The sequence below is a fragment of the Topomyia yanbarensis genome, chromosome 3 (assembly GCF_030247195.1).
Source record: "Topomyia yanbarensis strain Yona2022 chromosome 3, ASM3024719v1, whole genome shotgun sequence".
Classification (NCBI taxonomy): domain Eukaryota; kingdom Metazoa; phylum Arthropoda; class Insecta; order Diptera; family Culicidae; genus Topomyia; species Topomyia yanbarensis.
The window spans coordinates 62864368-62887068 of NC_080672.1; the positions used below are offsets into that span (position 1 = coordinate 62864368).

At 41.2% G+C, this 22701-nt stretch overlaps 1 protein-coding gene across 1 annotated transcript in view; it reads right to left on the reverse strand.

Annotated features, from left to right (window-relative positions):
* Positions 1–22701, reverse strand: part of LOC131691058 (mucin-2) — a 610571-nt gene that overhangs the window by 24531 nt on the left and 563339 nt on the right. Inside the window, exons 6-8 of the mRNA XM_058977218.1 lie at positions 20032–20244; positions 18954–19958; positions 18311–18797 (exon numbers count right to left, since the gene is read on the reverse strand). Coding sequence (XP_058833201.1) covers positions 18311–18797; positions 18954–19958; positions 20032–20244 — 1705 coding nt within the window. The remainder of the gene's footprint in view (positions 1–18310; positions 18798–18953; positions 19959–20031; positions 20245–22701) is intronic.

Genomic DNA, 22701 nt, shown 5'->3' on the forward strand with positions numbered 1-22701 from the left:
TGAATTTAACAACAAATTCCTAAAAATAACAAGCGATTTAGTTAAAATTCAGCTTTTATTTTTCTAATTAAATTTTTGTTTTTAAGAGAAGGTTTTAGTTAAATAAAATCCAGGACACAATCCAGCAAAACAAAAACTAAAAATAAAATTTGCATTTTCATCTTTGTTTGCGGTTGAATTTAGGAATGAAAACTGCATTCTCGACCAAATAGATAAAGAATGCTATTTTGTTATTTCGGGGCTGTGTATATATGCTGTGAAAACTCAGCACGGCGAATAACAAAAACCTTTACTGAATTTAATAACCAGAAACATTATTAAAAACAGAACAGTTTTTGCTCATGTCAAATACACTTGAGCGAAAAAAATAAATTGTTAGTAATTGGTGTTGTGGCAGATTTGTGCACGAAATATTTTGTGAATTAACGTTGTTTAGTTTTAGTTGAAAAGGATTATTGTCAATAAGTAGTGCACAGATAAAATGAGAAGTTAATGTTGCATGAAATTGTCCACGAAAAGTGTAGTATTTTGGTTGAAAATGGTGGTAAGTTTTTTCTCTTATATTCTGGCCTGGTGGAGTGAAATTGTGGCAATGTATGTATTGTCAATAAAGAAGACTTAATGTCAGTGAAACAATTATAGTATCATCGCATAATGTATTTATTTAGCATGTTTACGTCCGTTTAGTTCACTACGTATAAGATGTGTCAGAGGTGGATGTTAAGCGCCATTTTGAAATCCAAGATGGTGACTACCGGTTAATCAAAATTTTTTGCAACACGATCAGTATAGGAATTTTTAAAAATGACTGACGAATGAGTGTCGATGGTTGATCTTTAGCACCATTTCAAAATTAAAAATGGCGACTTTCGGTTTAACGAAGTTCGGAAAAACCTAATCATTAAGGTTATTCTAGGAATGGTTCGGATGAGTTGTTTACAGAGACAGATGTTTTACGCCATTCTAAAATCCAAGTTGGCAACTTTACACGCAGAAAAATTAAACATATTTAAACCAAAAATATGTGTTATTGCATCCTATCATTTATTGTTTATCACTTCAAATAACAAACTTATTGGTTTGAAAGAAAAAATTTTATCGCGACAACAATAAAATTTTGTTATCAATAAAATCATTTTTAATTTCAGTAATTTTGTTTTAATTAAAAAATGGAATAATATTTTTTTAAACGATAAATAAATTTTATTGAAATCAAAATAAATAAATTTACTGTCTCCCTACCAATCATTTTATTATTGAATTTAATCCATATTTTTATTGAACCTACAAATACTACCTATAATCTAATCACAGTTTTTTCGGAGGTGCCGAATAGGTATTACAGGTCGATGTTGTTTGGGGTTTTATGTGATTAATCCAGAAATTATGACAGATTCAAATAAGGAATATTTGTTAAAGTTAATGGTTTACGTTTTTAGATCCCATTTACGGGAATATATTCCTAACAAGAAATTGTTATAAGCCAAGGTTAGGAACTAAGAAAAAATTCTCGCAAATATTCATCAATCCTATTCGATCATTCGTTATCGAGCACTCAGTCGAGATAGAAGTCTTTTGTCATCGGTCCGTACACTCTATAGCGACAAATAGTGTTAATCCGCGTTCAAGGTTATTTGCACACTCTGCGCCTAGTTGAGGTTTCAGTATTTTTTCCCTTCTTTTGTGTTTCTGTTTCTGAGTACCGTTAGCCGGTCAGTGAAGTGAAGCAGTGTTCTTCTAGTGAGCCGTCTGGATACCGTTACATACACAAGCTAAGTATTAGTTTTCGCTTCCCCTTCTTGGTTGTCTTAATAACGTGCACTGGGCAATAGGCCCGTGCAAAAATGACTTCCCCTGACGGCGGTTCATCTCAAGGTGAGATGGACGTCGAAATAAAATCGGCTCCCTGGCTCAAGGTATATCCGAGCTCGGCCACCGGGCCATTTGTGATCTTCTTTCGGACCAAAGAAAAAAAGTGTTTGAATCTGTTGCAGATTTCTCGAGTTCTGACGGATCGGTATTCGGCCGTGACAGAAATATCGAAAATTCGCCCTGATAAGCTTCGGGTGGTGGTTAACAGTTCAACTCAGGCAAACGATATTGCTGGCTACGAGCCCTTTACGAGGGAGTACAGGGTGTATATTCCAGCTAGCAGGGTTGAAGTCAGTGGGGTCGTTTCCGATTCGAGTCTGAATTGCGAGGACCTGCTAAAATATGGGACTGGCTGTTTCAAAGACCCCATGCTTAAGCCAGTGAAGATACTGGAATGCAAACGTTTGCATTCAGCATCAGTCGCAGCTGACGGGAAGAAAACATACGTCAACTCAGACTCTTATCGGGTGACCTTCGCCGGCTCTGCCCTGCCTAATTACCTCCTTTTTGACAAGGTTCGTCTACCTGTTCGCCTCTTTGTGCCGCGGGTCATGAACTGTACTAATTGCAAACAATTGGGACACACAGCCTCCCATTGTAGCAATAAAGCCCGCTGTGGGAAATGCGGTGGGAATCATGCGGATGATTCCTGTGGTAGAGATGTCGAAAAGTGCCTCTACTGTGAGGGAAACCCACATGATCTCCCTTCATGTCCCGCGTACAAACAGCGCGAGGAAAATCTTAAGCGTTCCCTTCAGGGACGCTCTAAGCGATCTTTTGCAGAAATGCTTAAGATAGCTACGCCACCTGTCTCTACGAACATCTTTACCAACTTGTCTACTGACGAAGGCGACTGTGATGAACCCCAGGAGGGAACATCTTCTGCTGTGCCTAGAAGTAGTAGAAAAAGGAAGAACATTTCCTCTTCCAAGCTTCGTCGTAAAGGCCAGAAGGTGTCTCTTCATGGTCCCCCTAAAATAACTACTCAAGGAAGTACTGGTGCAAAACCGAAGCAAGTCGCTCCCGGTCTCAGTAACCTGAGCTCAGAAAAGGAGTTCCCAGCACTTCCAGGAACATCAAAAACCCCAAGTGTTCCCATATCTCAGCCAGAGAAAGAAAACAGTGCTGGCTTAATAAATTTCTCTGACATTGTGGACCGTATTCTTACAGCGTTAAACATTTCTGACCCCCTTAAAAGTATCTTGATAAGCTTTCTCCCCGCAGTAAAAACATTCTTGATGCAGTTCACTGCGAAATGGCCCCTCCTTTCAGCGATTGTATCCTTCGATGGCTAATTCATCGAACGAGGTCAAGGATTTAATCACTGTTCTACAGTGGAATTGCAGAAGCATTATCCCGAAAATCGATTCGTTTAAAATCTTACTAAATAATTTGAAATGCGATACATTTGCCCTATGCGAGACATGGCTCACTTCAGAAATAACCCTACACTTCCACGATTTTAATATTATTCGCTTGGATCGAGAAGACTCTTACGGAGGAGTACTTTTGGGGATCAAAAAGTGCTATTCTTTCAATCGGATCGACCTCCCCTCGACACCAGGCATTGAAGTTGTCGCTTGCCAAACCAGGATAAAAGGCAAAGACCTTTGCATTGCTTCCACCTACATCCCCCCTAGAGTCTCAGTTAGCCACCGACGGCTTTGCGATATTGCGGAACTCCTCCCCGCACCGAGGCTAGTTTTAGGTGACTTCAACTCCCACGGCACGGCATGGGGTTGCCTTCATGACGATAATCGATCTACCCTACTCCATGAGCTTTGCGACAACTTCAATATGACCATTTTGAATACGGGTGAAATGACACGGATTCCTGCCCCTCCAGCGCATCCGAGCGCCTTAGACCTGTCCCTCTGCTCGACATCGCTGCGGTTAGATTGCATGTGGAAGGTAGTCTCTGATCCCCACGGCAGCGACCATCTGCCAATCGTAATTAATATTGCTAACGGTTCAGAGCCACCGAATACAGTCAATGTTTCGTATGACCTCACACGAAATATTGATTGGAAGAGCTACGCGTCCGCGATATCCGAAAAAGTAGAATCGACACAAGAGCTTCCTCCGGAGGAAGAGTACGGGTTCCTGGCTGGCTTGATTCTCGATACCGCGATTCAAGCTCAGACTAAACGCGTACCAGACGCGAATTCACGCGGGCGTCCTCCCAATCCATGGTGGGACAAAGAGTGCTCAGACGTGTACGCGGAGAAGGCCGCTGCGTATAAGACCTTCCGGGACGACGGGCTGCCCGCTAGCTACCGACAGTACGCGATGGCGGAAACGCGCATGAAGAGTTTGATAAAAGCCAAAAAACGTAGCTACTGGCGCCGGTTCGTCGACGGACTAACGAGAGAAACATCGATGAGCACTCTTTGGAGTACGGCCCGGCGCTTACGAAACCGAAACAGTACCAATGAGAGCGTGGAATATTCAAACCGTTGGATATTCGATTTTGCCAAGAAGGTTTGTCCGGATTCCGCCCCGGCACAGAAGATCTACCGCGCCGCGTCCCCTCACAATAACGCGAACGAAACACCGTTTTCGATGGTGGAGTTCTCACTTGCTCTCTTATCATGTAACAATAAAGCCCCAGGGCCAGACAGAATCAAATTTAACTTGTTAAAGAATCTGCCAGACTCTGCCAAGAGACGTTTGTTGAATTTATTTAATAAGTTTCTTGAGGGTAATATTGTCCCTCATGACTGGAGGCAAGTGAAGGTCATTGCCATTCAAAAACCAGGAAAACCAGCCTCCGACCACAACTCGTATCGACCGATTGCGATGCTGTCCTGTATCCGAAAGTTGTTCGAGAAAATGATCTTGTTTCGCCTCGATAATTGGGTTGAAGCAAATGGCTTACTGTCAGATACACAATTTGGTTTCCGCAAAGGCAAAGGGACGAACGATTGTCTTGCGTTGCTCTCAACAGAAATTCAAATGGCTTATGCTAGCAAAGAGCAGATGGCATCAGTTTTCCTAGATATAAAGGGGGCTTTTGATTCAGTTTCTATCAAAATTCTTTCTGAGAAGCTGCACCAGCATGGTCTTTCACCGACTCTAAACAACTTTTTGCTAAACTTGCTGTCTGAAAAACATATGCATTTTTCGCATGGTGATTTATCGACATCACGAATTAGCTACATGGGTCTTCCCCAGGGCTCATGTCTAAGCCCCCTTCTCTATAACTTTTACGTGAATGACATTGACGAATGTCTTGTCAATTCCTGCACGCTAAGGCAGCTTGCAGATGACGGTGTGGTCTCTATTACAGGTCCCAAAGCCGTCGATCTGCAAGGACCATTGCAAGATACCTTGGACAATTTGTCTGCTTGGGCCCTCCAGCTAGGTATCGAGTTCTCCACGGAGAAAACTGAGCTAGTCGTATTTTCAAGGAAGCGTGAACCAGCACAACTACAGCTTCAATTAATGGGTCAAACTATTGCTCAGGTTTCAACTTTCAAATATCTCGGGGTCTGGTTCGACTCTAAAGGAACCTGGGGATGTCACATTAGGTATCTGAAACAGAAGTGCCTTTCTCCGTACAATAACCGGAACATGGTGGGGTGCCCACCCAGGAGACCTGATCAGGCTGTACCAAACAACAATATTGTCGGTGATGGAGTACGGGAGTTTCTGTTTCCGCTCCACTGCGAACATACATTTCATCAAACTAGAGCGAATCCAGTATTGTTGTTTGCGTATTGCTTTGGGTTGTATGCACTCGACACATACGATGAGTTTAGAAGTGCTGGCGGGCGTCCTTCCGCTGAAAAATCGATTTTGGGAACTCTCCTATCGATTGCTCATCCGATGCGATATCTTGAACCCGTTAGTAATTGCAAATTTCGAAAGGCTTATCGAGCTCAATTCTCAAACCCGATTTATGTCCTTGTACTTCGATTACATGGCACAAAATATCAATCCTTCTTCATACTATCCCAACCGTGTCAATCTCTTTCATGCTTCTGATTCAACTGTTTTCTTTGACACATCCATGAAAGACGAGATTCGTGGAATCCCGGATCACATACGCCCGCAAGTGATCCCAAGCATCTTTCATAATAAATTTCGAGAAGTCGACTGCAACAAGATGTTTTACACCGACGGGTCAAGCCTCGACGGCTCCACTGGCTTCGGTATATTCAATCAAAACCTCACCGCCTCATTCAAACTCAATGATCCTGCTTCAGTTTACGTCGCAGAACTTGCTGCTATTCAGTATACCCTTGGGATCATTGATACTTTGCCCACCGATCATTACTTTATTGTCTCGGATAGCCTCAGCTCAATCGAGGCTCTCCGTTCAATGAAACCTAGAAAGCACATTCCATATTTTCTGGGGAAAATCTGGGAGCGCCTGCGTGCTTTGTCTGCAAGATCGTACAAGATTACCTTAGTTTGGGTTCCCTCGCATTGCTCCATTCCAGGTAATGAAGAAGCGGACTCTTTAGCTAAGGCGGGCGCTTTGCAAGGTGACATATATGAAAGACCAATTAGCTTCAGCGAATTTTTCAGTATCACTCATCAGAGAACTCTCGAAAGTTGGCAAACTTCATGGAGCAATGGTGAACTGGGAAGGTGGCTACATTCGATAATCCCTAAGGTATCGACGAAACCTTGGTTCAGGGGGATGGATGTGGGTCGGGATTTCATTCGCGTGATGTCTCGGCTCATGTCCAATCACTACACGCTGGACGCACATCTCCGGCGTATTGGGCTCGTGGATAGCGGTATCTGCGCTTGTGGCAACGGTTATCACGAAATCGAACATGTTGTCTGGGCATGCGCCGAGTACTGTTCTGTCAGATCTCAACTATTCGATTCCCTTCGGGCCCGAGGAAGATCACCCAATGTCCCGGTTCGAGATGTACTAGCAAGCCGCGATATTCTCTACATGTCCCTTATATACACGTTCCTCAAAACCATCAATATCCAAATTTAAATGCCCCTATCTTTTCTCTTATCATTCCCAGAAGTGCCCTCTTCCGCCTACCGTACCCCAACGATGGTTTGATACGACTCCAAGACGAGACAAAACATCTGGCGAATGAACCAACAACACGAGATCTACAGTACAACATCACACGCGCAACGCGGTGTGTTTCCGATCCGTATTTGAGCCGTACTACGAAATCGTCTGGAGGAACCCCTGCCGGCTCGAGGAAAACCGCCCGGCGTCCCAATACTTGATACATCCATTCGAATCTGTAATCCTGGCCGTTAATTCCTGATGCCGGAAACTGAAAGTTTATATCTCACCCCCCCCCCCCCCCCCCCCTTCAGCCTTGTCCACCCACCCTCCCATGTCTCTGATACACAGATGTATGACTTCACCCCCTTCTCCCCTTGAATATCTTCCCAAAATTTATGTGCCCCCCTATCTTCTAGTTTTAGTTGAACAATATTTAATCTCGTTAAGAAATGCACAACAGTACCACTACTTTAAAATAGCCCTAATTAATTCCCCTTAATCTTGAACCACTCTTTCTAGTTATCTCTAGTTAATAAGCTTGTAAAATGTTCCGCTTAGTTAATAATTAATTTCTCCTACAATCTCCCTTCTAAAAATCATAAAGTGAATTACTATACAAAGAACACACAAAATGACCCGTCCCCCAAATCTTACAAATATTATATTATACCCTCTTTTATATGTATAAGTTACCTGTAAGGTTTTTTTTTAGTTTCATTATATAAAACAAAATAATATTGAAATGTGTAACCCCCTAGTTTTAAGAAATTCAAAATGTAAAACAATGAAAAAATGGCACCTTTAAGCTAACGCATACGTGCCTTATCAAATAAACAAATTGAAAAAAAAATCCTATTCGAAAACAACTATACTGAATGAGTTACAGAATTATATTCGTCTTGATTGGGTTAACCGTTTGCGACGCGAGTTTTTTTTTTTCATTGTTAATACTGTTATTTTTAGCTTTATATAAGTTTTAGGGGTCACTGATTCTGATTCTGACGTCAAAAATATAAAATTCAAAATGCGGATCCAGTATAACGACTATGCGACCCAAACTATTTTGTTACTGACGGTAACAAAATTTGCCAAATTGGTAAAAAATGGTTGCCATTTTGAATTTTCGAATTCTGGCATCTGAATCGTAATCAGGGACCCCAAAAACTCTCGTTAATCGAGTTTTATGCGCATTTTTTTTTTTTCGAAAAAACTGACCTACGAAAAATTCTGCAAAAAATATATTATTTAGTTCAATGTTTGAGATACTTTCAAAAAAAATGTTTGAGTCTCTAGGACTTTTAGTTCAGACACAGCCGAATGTATTGCAAAAAAAAACGCGATTTTTGAGTTTTAATTGTTAAAACTAATAAGTAATTAACAAATTCACATATTTTTTGTGCTAGTTATACTCCTTACATCTCTAAGAGTTGATTAAAGGAAGAAATCGTTTTTATATATCAACGCCAACTATAAATCAAATGAAAACTTAGGAGAAGTAAGTGGGACGTGTACGTCTCTCCGCGTCGCAATGTTTGAGGGGGTGAGGGGGGGGGGGGGAGGTTCAAAGGTTTCAGCATGAAAAAAACACTTTTTTAAGATTTTTTTAAAACTTTGCGTGAAACGAATTGATTGAAACTTTTTTCCATCACAGTGAATTATTTCAATAACATGTTATAATTTTTCTATGCAAAAATATCGACAAACGACTCGGTGACGAAGCTTTTTGTAGAACGCCTCTGGAAAAACATAATTTGCGGTGTTACATGCCATTCAAAAACTACTCAACCGATTTCTTTTAAACTTTGCATAAACATTCAATTAAAAAAATACCTAACTCCTACGTAGAGTTTTTAAGATAAATTTTCAATTAGGGTTTTTTTACTCATTAATTCCGCCTTTTTATTAGTAAACACCCCTTTAATCAAAAAAAATATCTCAAAAACTCAACATAGAAGTTAGATATTTTTTATATAGAATATGTATGCAAAGTTTGAAATAAATCGGTTGAGTAGTTTTTGAATGGCAGGTAACACCGCAAATCATGTTTTTTCCAGAGACAAAAAGCTTCGTCACCGAGTTGCTTGTCGATAGTTTTGCCTAGAAAAATTACAGCATGTTATTGAAAAAATACGCTATAATGTATAAAAGTTTTGATCAATTCGCTAAACACAAAGTTCTAAAAAAATTCGCAAAAAAGTGTTTTTTTTACGCTGAAACCTTTAACCCCCCCCCCCCCCCTCCCTTGAAGAAAATTTCGTTAAACCGGAAGTCGCCATTTTGGATTTAAAAATGGCGCTAAACATTGTCCTCCGACACCCTCGTCAAAACCATTTCGAAAATACCCATATTGATTGTATTCTAAAGGACTTCAACTGAATCAAATTAATGTCGAAATATAAGTCTAAAAAGCAGGAATTTTATTTTTTGAAATCAGTAGAAAAAAAAACGCTAAATTTAACCAAAGCTGTCGTAAATTTAAAAAAATTGACATTCTAAGTTTAACTACGAAAAATTTTAAATTTAAAAAGAGAATGGCTTAAATTCAGAACTGACATTTCGTCGCTGTTGTGCTATCTTATGATAAGCGCCATTTAGCACATTTCGAGAAAAACGATTTTTAAAGTTTAAGATTGAATATCTTGAAACTTATAAATGGTAAAAACAATTCAAAGAAGAAAATTAATGCTTCTATCTATTCTGTATGAAACTCTCAAATATCACGAAGTTCGGTTGACTATGTTGCGAGTTTTCACTATAAATATAAACAAAAGTCGCACTCACATGTGTCGTAGGTGTGTATTGATGACAAAATTTGTATGGCGTGTCATAATTGTGCATGGAAAAGTTTCCATAGAAAAAAAGCATCAATTATTAACTTTTATTAATATCTTCGGCTTTATTCGGCGTAGAAACAATCGATGAGATGCATTTTGAAGGAAATTGAGCAAGCGATCTAGCAAAAATAGTAATTTTTAATTACAGTGTTGCCAAACATGGAATATTGCCAATTTAAAAGTAAAACTGCATATTTCTCGCAATACATGTATTTTTATTTTGAAAATTATTATGTCATTGTGTTCCTCAGACATTTTTACATATAAAAACATCTAAAACTTCTACATTACTTAAGCGAATCCCAAGATACAGTGATTTAAAGCAAAAAACTGACAATTTCTTTTCACTTTTTTCACTATACCTCAGTAACCAAGCAAAATTTCAAAATTCCGAAAACGCCATTTTGTAGAGAATTTTCAGATTAGTGATGTTGCAAAATGGCGTTTGTCATAAAATAGCACAACAGCGACGATTTGTTGAAATCAACTGAGGAAAAAACTAGATTGAACAAAACAACCTCCCTAAAATTAGCATATTTTTTCAGGAATTCAACTAAATAACTAGATAATTTTAATGCAAAAAAGTTTTGAATTTAGAGTATATATTAGTTGAAATAACCGAAAATAGCACTAAATTCAGCACACAATTTAGTTGAGAAGATGGAGAATGTGTCTCCGCTAAAAGTGACAGCATCATTTTCTCGCCAAATCAGCAGAGAAAACAGAAATTCCAACTAGCATTTTAGCTCTTTTCAGGAAGATCGAGAACAACTAATCAAAATCAGCAAATTGAGAATTTGCTTAGTTGTCCTAAATAATAACTAATGCAATTCAGTAAATCAACAAAGGTTTTCGCATCTGAGCCGAATTTTGGTTCTCCGTGTAGTTTTCTATCGGGGGAAAAATATTCGGCGAGTCGTTTAGACACAAACAATGTCATTTGAGTTCAGTTACTTTAGAAACAAGTCGTTCAAGAAATCAAGGAAGAAATCTTACGAGGATGACTGTAAAGGGATGTATGTCAAGTTGGTCGACTTCTCTGGATCGCTTTACGTTTCGACATGTTTCGATATTAGCAACAGTTGTGAGTAGAGCAGTTACACAGGTCGATCAGTGAGCTGGCAACGAGAGCTAAGGAGAAAAAAATGATGTCGGAAAAAATGGGATATCGTTGTCTGAAAAAATTTCACCGCCGATTAACTCTCCGTCGCCGTTGTTGGCAACCAAATGACTCGCGAAAATGGGTATCTGCATCAGGAGAAATTCCGCCGCCGAGGAACTCTCAGCGCCAACTAGCAGATAAATCGGAACGAGTAGCGCCAAGAAAGATACGAAACTCTGCATAGGTTGTTGTAAAGAAATGTAAATCATTATGGTTCACACTTCCGGATCGGTTCGTTTCGTAGCAGAAATGAACAATTCACACAAAATAAAAAAGCAAGAGCACAATCTCTACTGAAGTACTACCTAACGGTAGCCGCGGATGGATGAGTATTGCGAGATACAAGAGGTTTAGATTTAGTTGGTAAGCTTAACAACCACAAACCAATCCGATGCTAACACCCAGCGGGCAACGGGAACCGTTGAAAATTCTTTCTCGACAAAAGACATTTACCTAATCTGAGCTGAGTCGAATGGTACACAAGACTCGCCTCTTCAGGTCTTGGAAAAAATCTTCAAAGCTTGAAGGTTTCTATACCTCTCTTTTATACGAAACGTAAAAAAAAAATCAAAATCCTGCCCTTGTGAATATTTTGCGCACGGGCCTGTTGAAATGGGTTCAACCCATGAAAACACTATCACCATGATGCAGTAGATCTCATTTTAAACCTATATTATAATGTATTGATGGGTTATTAATGGTTGCGAAATTTGGCATGGATCATATTTATGGTCGTTTTAAAGGGCTTGATGGTGTCTGAAACAATGATAATTTTCTCGGGAAATCAGTTCAAATTGGTTGGCTCATGACAAAATGCGCCTACCCGCAACATATATCGTCCCTACTCAGTCGACCGTGCGGATGTCGGTACAGAAGAACAGCTGTAGTGTATGGTGTTGCTTTGGTGCCAAACACCAAAATCGTAAACATGAATCGCTTCTTAAGCAACTTCTTCTTCAATCGTACCTTCCGCGTGGTAATCGGGGGTCGACGTCTTTCCGGAGGGCAACGGATATCTCGTCGTTATAGCCTACTGGCGAAGACGCCCATCGTCTACTTCGATGATATAGTGCTGGTCGCGATGGGAAGGACTATTGGACGAACCAACCGTAAACTTTATGCCGCTGTAAGTGGGTATGAGCCGATGGGCGGTATTAGTCGGCTTTAACGTGTCACCCATCAAAAGTGTGATTACGCAGTGCTACGGTTCATACCATATTGCAACAGGGAGGCCAATCCTGCTAGATGGGATGATAGATCTCTACCGAAGGAAACCAAAGCTTCTGGGGATAAATATGAACCTTCGATTTATTATTTTCGTCTAGCCTTTCGGCGGATCTAAGTCGGCTGCCGGAACCGGTTGCGACTATTGAAAACAATCAGCTCCCGGCACAAGCACTGCAATCGTCGCATTGCACTAAACGTTAACCAGGCGCTAATCCTCAGCAAGATATTCAACGGGACAGGGCTGGCGTTCAACCATACGGAAGGTTTTCTCAACATTCTAAGCCCCGTTTATTACGGGGCAATCGACACTGATTTTGAACTGCTTCCCAGCACACTTGCTGAAGTGGCCTGCGCGGAGGCCAGGATTATCTTTCTTTCCTAGGCGGTTGCACTCACCATCGCTAGAAGAGCACTGGGATTTTTGGAGCGGACAGCCGAATAGGACTGCTTCCTGCTACAGATAGTCAGCTAGATCCATCGGGAATATATAGACGAATGGTGATTCACACGCCTACACCGAGCTCGTGACCGGGCCTGGCACGACCACAGTGAGTCCGCGTCCGAACCTGGGCACAAGTCTGTCTTCAGAGATACAAGAAGATTTGGTTCCTAAATTACAGGTTTGGCTGACGCTGGCGGTAGTGACGTCAAAGCACAATATAACCGACTGATAGCCACCAGGTATAGCAATCAAGTGCGGACTGACGGATCCAAGATCGGCGATGAGATTGGAATAGAAGTAAGCGGAATATGGGAAGGGTTCTTCTACTGCCGAGGCGTCAGCTATCACGCTCGCATTGGCTCGGAAACCTCAGAAGACACACACGACGTTGTGGTGTCTAGCTCTCTGGCGGCCATCTACGTTCTGAGTGTCGGAGAAATCCCGTCACCTTTCAGACTATCGTGGCCAAGTATGGTCCGTTGTTGGGTTGCCGCTCACTGAAAGATCAACGACAATAAAAAGTTGATCGCCTGAAGGCTAGAAGGTGGCAAGCCCGCAGACGTCTCACCCGTCCTATCCCAAACGCAGATACTTGAATCCAAGGATAGCAAAAGCTTCCGTGTGTCATTGCAGCGGCAGCTTTAGGGTGTCGAATGCTAGCTCGAAGAGTGCTGGACAGACCGGACCGATAGAAGGAAACAACGAGTACTATCGCGGTTCAGAGCTGGGCACACGAAAGTCTCTCATGACCACACCGTATCGCGTGTGCCTCCACCAACAAGTGCTACATGTGAAACCCGAAGCATGGAGAACTGTCCGGAGTTCGGTGACCTCCGGCAGAACTATAAATTTCCGCTTTCTATCAGAGGGGTCTTCGGAAACAACCTCACCCGAGAGGTAGTGCCACTGTTCTTTCTCAAAAACGCGGTACTTGCTGTGACCAGCGGTGACAGAGTCGACTGAATCGTTTCTCCAAGAACTACAACACAGTGTAACTTCCTGTAACGAACTAAACTGGGGCTTCGTGAATTGAATTGGTTCGTAAAAAAGAGTTCGTTCTTCGGGATTTAGATCGTGAAAAAAGTTAGCTTCACATTCTCATTTAAATTCGTTGGTTGAGAAATATTCTCGAAAACCTTAATAATTTGGTTATTTTTGGAACGGGCTTGACAAGAAGATGATTAAAATGGATGTTTGACGCCATTTAGAAATCCAACATGGTGACTTCCGGTTGAGCATCAGTCTCGATTACCCCAATATGGGAATCTTCCGAACGGGTTTGACAGTAGATGTTGAAAATTTATATTTGGTGCCATTTTGAAATCCAGGATGGCGACTAGATCAAACTCTAATTCTAACAATTGGGGTATTATTCGAACTAGCTTCACGAGTAAAGTATGTCCCACATCAAATTGCATTACGAAAAAAAACGCTGTAGAAAATAACCCAATGGGTATTTTATCTTGAAAATTTGGATAGAAGTAGTTTAGAGTGTATGGTTTACACTGTATTTTTATCGTAGTCAGTTTATCGAAAATAGAAACAATGACGTCACCCGAAAACCAACGCCGCAAATTGATTTTGCGCAAGCACCTGAAAAATTCTCAATTTTCTTATCGGGACACGGGAAAACAACTCGGAATCGTGCCGTCAAAGGTGAGTCGTGTGATTCAACGTTACTACCCATCTCTGAACATCGAACGGAAGGAGGACTGCGATCAGAATGGATGTTCTATTAGTGATCACAAGCGTGTAGTGAAAAGCGTTTAAGTGGAATCCCAATCCTTCGATCAGGGATGTGCGCAGAAAGTTGAATCTGTCCAAGTCTTTCGTTCAGAGAGCCAAGGACCGGAAGGGACTGCATACGTGCAGAAGGCTCCAAATTGTGACGAACGGCAAAATACGGTAAGAAAGCCACGGGCTCGGGAACTGAGTACCCAGATGCTGACGAACCCTCATTGTCTCGTCATGGATGATGAGTCAGCACAAGGTTTATGTTCCTGAGGAAGTACAGAAGCTGGAACTTTCAAAGTTTTCCAATAAATACATGATGTGGCAAGCGATCTGTCCATGTGCCAAACGAAGTGCGCCGTTCGCGACTACCGGGATCGTAAACGGGGAGATCTACCCAAGAAGTGTCTACTGGAGCTCTGTTGAAGTAACACGAAGGCCTTACGATCTTCTGGTCGGATCTAGCTACCTTCCACTATTCAAATGTCGTTCTGGAGTAGTACGAAGCTAACGGGGTCATTTTCGTACCCAACGCACTGGAACTAGGGTTCATCGAAAATTACTGGGCAATTATGAAGCAGACACTACGGAAGCATCGCAAGGAGGTCAAACCTGAGGAAGACATAAAGCAAAAGTGGGTTTTCGAACAGAAGCTGCAGCCAGATGTTATACAGAACCTAATGAGTGAAGTTAAGCGAAAGGTGCGAGCGTACACTTATGGTATTGAAGTTAAACGAAGTAAATATGCCGAAAGCTTACTAACGGGAGATATTTTATTGTCTGAAAGTTTGAAAAGAAACTATCCTCTAGGTATTTTTCTACAGCGTTTTTCCGATATGCAATTTGAAGTGCAGGAAAGATGAGGAAAATGGTTGTTTGTTGCCATTTTGAAATCAAATATGGCGACTTTCTGTTGAGCAATATTCTCAGTAACTTAAACAAATGGAGTATTTTGAAACGTAGTAGACGAGTAGATGATGAAAGTGGATATTTGACGCCACTTTGAAATCAAATGTGATGACTTCCGGTTGAGCAATACTCTTGATAATCCAAACAATATGGGTACTTTTGACGAGTTTGACAAGTAAGTGATGAAAATGGTAGTTTTGCGCCATTCTGAAGTCCAAGATTGCGTCTCCCAGTTGAGCGAAATTTTGTGTAACTCTAAACATAAGGGTATTTTTGAAATAGTATTGACGAGTAGATGACGGAAATCGATGAGTGACGTCATTTTGAAAGTAAAGAGTCTTCTGGTTGAGCAAAAATTTTTAAAATTATATCACCACTTATCCCTATATCTATATCTACTCTATAAGACGAATTTCTCGCCAACTCGAACAAATATTGGGAGCACCTTCTCAGATTTTAATGGAACTTTTCTGTAAGGGGTCAAACTTTTTTTTACCAATTTTTTTTCCAAAGGGCTGTAGTCTAAAAATGACAAATCCTACCAAAAATATTGTAGGAATTTTTTTTTTAGAATTAGTAAAATTTTTGAATGAAAATATTGAAAAATCCTCGACTCCTACACTGAAAAAAAAATATTTTTTTTTAAATTTATGTATGTAAACACAAAAAAAACATTTTTGATTTGGATGAAATTTCGTTGCAAGATAGGTAATTATGTTCCCTACCTACCGTAAAAAATTCAAGTTGGGCACTTTCAAGGAAAAAAAATTTCCTTGTCCAAACTAAATTTTTTTTCAGTGTATTTTTATCGAAAACTAAACTAATGAAAGTCACAATAATCGCAGAATCCAATTTTCTGTGCTCTGGACTCTGGGCTTTGAACTCGGGACACTGGGCTCAGTACTTTGGGTTGAAGATTATGTGCTGAGGACTCTGGGCTCAGTATTTTGGGATGAGAACTCTAGACTCTGGTCTCTAGGCTCTGAACTCTCCGCTCTGGACTCTGAACTCTGAACACGGCACTCGGTACTCTGGAATCTGGACTCTCAGCTCTGTCTTCGGAACTCTGGGTTCTGATCGCTGCGCTATGGACTCTGGATTCTGCATTCTCGACACTCAACTCTGGATTCTGGACTCGAGACTAGCCTCAGTATTTTGGGTTAAGGACTCGCGACTCTGGATTCTGGTCTCTCTCCTCGGGACTCTGGGCTATGGAATCTGGGTTTTCTCATCGGGATTCTGGGTTCTGGTCTCTGGGCTATGGACCCTGAATAAAAATACACTGAAAAAAATTCAGTTTGGGCAAGGAAAACCTTTTTTCGAACAACTTTTTTTGTTAAAAGTGTTCAACATGAAATTTTTGACTACCGGTGAGAAATATTTTTTGTAAATTGACTTTAAATTTTATAAATCGATTTTTTTCAGTGCAGGAGTCGATGAAGAATTTTTTCAATATTTTTATTCAAAAATTTGACTAATTTTGTGAAAAATAATCCCACCACATTTTTTTGTAGGATCTGTCATTTTTAACCTTCCGGCAGTCGCGCTAGTACACTGAGTACACGCTGCTCTGAAAATCTAGCGACACCAGCGGCTGCTCGTTCAGTGGACCATAAGCGCGACTTCCGAAAGGTTAAACTATAGCCATTTGAAAAAAAAAATGGTAAAAAAGTATGACCCTTTTCCAAAGACAGTCTAGATCATATATGGAAAAACAAAGAATGCAGAGTGGTTTTTTGTGACAAAGTCTTCATGTACAGAAAGTTTCATTAAAATCTGAGAGGGTGCTATCACGCTGAATACGATTTAGCGCGAAATTATAATTATCGTAGTCCGAAAATGCCCATATTGTAGAGGTTATAGTGAATTAATCATTTATTTTATTAGTGAATTAATCATTAATTTAATAGCTTTAAACGTCGATTTTCATCATCTACTCGTCAGCCATGTTCTGAAAATACCCATATTTTTGATATTATAGAGAAGTTATCGATGTGGTTTCGGTGAACTTTTTATTCTCACAAGGAACTTCAATAGAAAAATAAATAAATAAATTAATTAATTAATCAATCAATCAATCAATCGATAAACAAATAAAAAATGAAAAAAGTACGTAAATAAATAAATTAATTAATAGATTAATAAACAAATACTGTGGAAGTCATAAAGAATTTTGCTAACCAGAAAGTCTTCAAAATGAACTTCAAAATGGTGTCAAACATCGACTTGTGGCATCTACTCGTCGAGCCTATTCCAATAATACCAATATTGATTGGGTTGGGTTGGGTAACTGCATAAGTGGCCTGAATTACTCCTTGATTATGTGAAAAGAACGATAATATGAATTTTAGAGATGTCCAGATCGTTCAATTTCCCAAATTTAGCAATTTTTTTTTCACGCATACGGTTCGTAGCACGTCATAATAGAAATTGTTTATAAATTTTTAAATGCAGAAGTTTACAAGCTAAAAAATTTTATATTAATGTAAAGTCATCGTTTCAGTTCAGTTGGTATCGGCATGTGTGTAAGTGAAAGTGTAGGCGTTTGTGCAGTCGTGCAGTAGCAAAACGTGATAGTGGAAAATGAAAAGCTTTCAAAACAGGAAATAATGTCACACATTTACAACAAGCAAACACTCATCCTTTCGCACCGACCAAAAAAAAATCAACCAAAACTGAGTAACACAAACCAAATACAATTGACCAGACGTGCCTAATGTTATCCAAAAAGGATCCTAAATTTTGATCAAGTCGTGATCTGGTCAATTGATTATCATCAAACCAAAATAATTTAAAAGGTTCAATAGGATTGACTAGGGTGATGAAGCAGAGATCGACTATTACAAGAAACAATAGTTTTTTAAATAAAAAAAAAATAAGTGCAAGTTAAACTTCAACTTAAAAGGATTCTAACAAGATGATTGACGAAATAATTTCTTTAAATTTTAAACCAAAAAAAAAACAAAAATTTTGAAAGGAAAAAATCGATCAAAGTAACCTCTGCCTCCTCACCCCCAAATCGGGGACTCACTTACGCATGCTAGTTAATAGTGTGAAGTTACGATCCCCCAAAACAGCCCCCGGAATGAGCTCAACGGGGGGAAGCTCACTCGCGCCGCCGTGCAGTAAAAACGGGTACTTACTTTTTGCCGCCATGGTTAGGTTTGACGGTTTGCGTGTTACGGTAGCGGTTAGTTTTCTTCCCATTACCAAAGCTGGCGGAGGTGGTGGCCGGCGGACCGACCGGTTCGTCCGAATCGGAACGATCCTGCAGATCGTTGTCCTCCTTGATGATGCGATTCTTCAGCCGATTCTTGAAGCTTCCGCCGTTCAGGTTAACTCCGGGTCCGCTGAGACGGCGCGATGGCCGTACCAGGCTGGAGCTCGGTTGGCTGGCGAAGAGATTTTCCAGCGGCAGCCCAGTGTCCTCCAACGCTTGCTGCGCCGACGGGGATGGTGTGATGATCGAAGCCGCTTCCGGATTGTAGCGCGGGGTTTTGTTCGGATTCGGCGCAGCAGTTTTCAGTATTCGTAGCGTTGGACTGGGACTTACCTTCGGACCCGGAGCCCGTTTCGGTTGACCCTCGGCAACGGGAGCGGAGGCGACGGAGGCTGCGGCTGCTGCATTACCTTGAAATACATGAGAAGTGCTTTGTAGGACTTGGGCATACTTTCCTGAAATGTAGGTGCCGATTACGCTCGTTTCGTGGACCGTTGTGGCCCCATCCTTGACCACGGTTCCACCGAGCTTAGTGACCAGTCCCGTGGGGCGTGCATTCTTATTACCTTGTCCCCGTTTGCCCTTCACTTTGGGGGCGGTCGTTGTTGGTGCCGTGCTGGTCGTGGCCGTTGGCTTCAAATTCACTACCCGGTAGGTCTCTTCCACGAACTCCGATGGCTGTCGGGAGAGGAAGTCATACTCCGGCTCGGGAGCGATGTTGTTGCCAATCTGTAGCACCGGTGCTGGTTCGTCTTCATCATCCGCTTCGTCTTCTTCCGGTTCTTCGTCGCGTTCGGTTTCATTCTCTTCCGTGATTGTTGAGAATACAATCGGGGAGTGTTCCTTCTGTTCAGCTTGGATAGTCGGTTCTTCTGTAGATTGTTTCGGTTTTGGAGCTTCCACGGGGGCAATTTTCTTTTCCTCTACTACCTCGTGTTCCTCCGGTTCCTCTTGTACTTCTTCTTCTTCTTCTTCTTGTTCCTCCGCTACATGTTCTTCCTTCTTACCAGACTCATCTGCTTTAGATTGCTGAGCTTCTTCCTCATTTTCTTCTTCTTCATTATCCTCAACCTCTTCTTCTGGCTCATGCTGTTCTTCGTCCTGTTCATGGTCTTCTTCTTCTTCGTGAACTATTTCCACCTGTGGCTCCGGGGTAATCACTTCCTTCTCAGTTGTCACGGCCACCTTCGCTGTCACCACTTTGATGATCGGGGCTTGCGGTTTCACCACCTGCACTCGGACGGGTTCGATTTTTTCCTGCTCTTCCACCACAGCGGGTTGGGGCTCCGGAGTTACCGGAGTAACTTCGACGATCGCAACTTTCGGTTTCGGTTTACCGATCGGTTTAACCTTGGCCGGGAGGATCGATTTCTGGACGAATTTAACAGGAACGTTGGGTTTCACCACGAACGGTTGCACAACGCTGACCCTTTCCTTGGCTTGCACGGGAAGAATCACCGTTTTGCTTGGTTTTATCTCCTCGGCCAGTGCCGCGGCCGTTGTTGTGGAAGGAGTAGGTGGAGGTGAAGTTTCGATCACCGGCGGAGGGGCCGGTGTCGTTTTCGGAGGCTCTGGAAGTAAACGATGTAGTGTCCATTCGAACTAAGACTAGTGGCGCGTGAAGAACTGTTTTTCCAATCTTACCTGTTATAGCTGCTGCCGCACTTTGGGGAGAAAAGATCATCACCGTATTACCGATGGTGGTGGTGAAATCCAGGAATCCGTACACGGTCTGGGTGACCAGGTAGCCAGGGTTGTTGACCTGTGTCGGGACGATAGCTTGAACGCCAGCATTGCCATTTGGGTTGTACACAGGACCATTTCCCGGAGTGTAAACGGCTGAGTTGACAAGTAGTACTGAAATGAAATAGAACAAAAAGACACTTTGGAAAATCTTTCAATTAGTAATTCTCGGAACGAAATCGTTAACGAACGGCACTCTTAGCTGACTAGTTGTAATCAATTACCGTCGTTGATTGACTTTTTTTCCGCTTCGTCAGTCACGCTTTTCCCGTAGCCCCACAGCTAGCTATCAATGCTTGTAATATTCAACTCAAACAAAACGGTGCTCCGTTCGAGCACTAATAAAATCGGTGTCATATTAATGGTTTATGCAAAGAGCCGCCAACGATGGTGATCCTTTTCACAGACAGCATCGCGGCAGCCAGCAGTAGGCAAAGTTTCTTTCAGTCTGTCGTCGAATAGCTTCGAGTAATTCATAACAATTTGCTCAAATATTGACGACAAATTTTCACGTTCTAGTCGTTCGCTTGGAGACAGAGCGCCCGCGTTACATTGCATTAGGTCGTCAGGGGCAGGATCCATGCTGACGAATGGTGAAGATGGAAGGTGGTGCTTCAAGTTAATATCGAATAAACAAGACCTGATACGGTTCGATTAAAACTTTGAGCCAATCACGGCTATTCCTATTATTCGTGCACATTCCGAAAAAGAGCATATCGTTCGTTAGGTGTGGTTTTTACCAATTAGGGTAGACGAGCCCTTAATCATCTCATTAGTCAGGATGTCACACTATTTCGTTGATAACTCGACTTGCAGTGGTTGGATTACGCTTAAAAGGGTATAACCATCTTTGCTTCGTTCCTAAAATCCAGTACACTTAAAAATCTTGCTTGAAAAATGTAAAATACTCGTGTTTGAGCGAAGGGAAAAGTCAAGTACAACGCTCCCTTATTCATCCCACCATTTAAGCTAATGCGTTGAATAGAGATAGCAGACACTGCTCTTACTAATGTGTTCAAGCGGGTGGGATGAATAGAGGTACTAAGATGAATTAGGGCACAGTAACCCTATAATGAAAGTATTAGAAATACGCACTTTGATAAACGACGTATACTATTTAGGGAATAGTCGTCGAATTTTGCACAATTAATCTTTTTTTTCATAAATTCGTTTATTTCATACCGCTCGTAGAATAGAAAGATATTGATTTTCTAAACTCGTGTTCGCAGCGTTTGGTTGTACGACCTTCATTCGCGGCGGGGAAACATTATTCAACTATCCTCATGTTGCTTAAAGATGATTTTGGGACACGGGATGTTACAGTTGTCATTATGGCCTGAACAGCTGCCACAAATTTGGCAACCGTTTGTGGTTCAAGTACTTGATCCATTCTCCTCTGCATCTTCCGCACATGGTGTCTGCTGACAGTACTTGCACTTAGGAGTTTGCCCCTTGTGGGTGCTTAAGGTAGTTTGTTTAATCAGGCACGTAGCTAGAGGGGTGGGGGATAAGAGGGCTAAAGCCCCTCCCCCCGAAATGCTTCAAAAATAAATTTAAAAAAAAAACATAACTATCAGCGACTTTTAACAATGTTGTAGCTCGTTTAGTGTGAACAAATTGTTGAGAAAAAAAGTTACCAAAAACAATGGTCACGAAATTCGAATATAAAAGGGAAACTTCTACTGCTTGCCCTACACACAGAAAAAAAATATTGGTAAAAGTAAGAGTGTTCCGCTCTTAGCAAAAAACAACCAACGCCAACTATTAGGTTGAAAGTAAAACTTTTAAATTAATCAAGAATAATAATCAAAGTAAAAGTTTTCCTTTTAAGCAAATGAAGAATAGGAGTCAAAACAAAATTTTTATTTTTAAACTAAGAATATGCGTTGGTTGTTTTTTGCTAAGAGTGAAAAACTCTTATTTTTACCAACATTTTTTTTTCTGTGTGTAGTAATCGGTCGGGATGAGTGGGTCGCAGAAGCAAGAAGTGGTGCTCTGGCCTATTGTGATTGTTGATGACTGGCATAAGACCGAGTATTCGTGATGAGGAACATTTTCTGAATGTGAAAATGGAGGTTGTACTTACGATAGTCACCTTTATAGAGTTCTAAAGGGCGAACACGAAATTATTGCGACACATTCAACAGGGCATAACTTTTTTACCATTGAGTAAAAATCAACCAAATTTTGCACATTTTCTCATTGATGTGTATTATTTATATGCTGTCAAACTCGAAATCGTGTTTTTCGATTCAACGAAACTGGTGGTGAACCAACGCGAGTCGAGAGAACAAATTCTTTCCAAACACCTGGAATTGTTGAACATTCACCATTCAACTGTCTCCTGAGTGTTCCAGGAGCGGTTGACGTTGGACCACGGCAAAGGAGCTGAAAGAAAACCGGGACCGGAGAACAAAAAGACGGAGGGAAAGGTGAAGCGGATGATTAAAGCAAATCCCAACGTCTCAAGCCGTGATTTGGCTAAAAAGATCGGCATGTCGCAGAGCTACGTCCAGAATGCAAAGAAGAGAGCTGGACTACATACATACAAGGTACAGAACTTCCCAAACC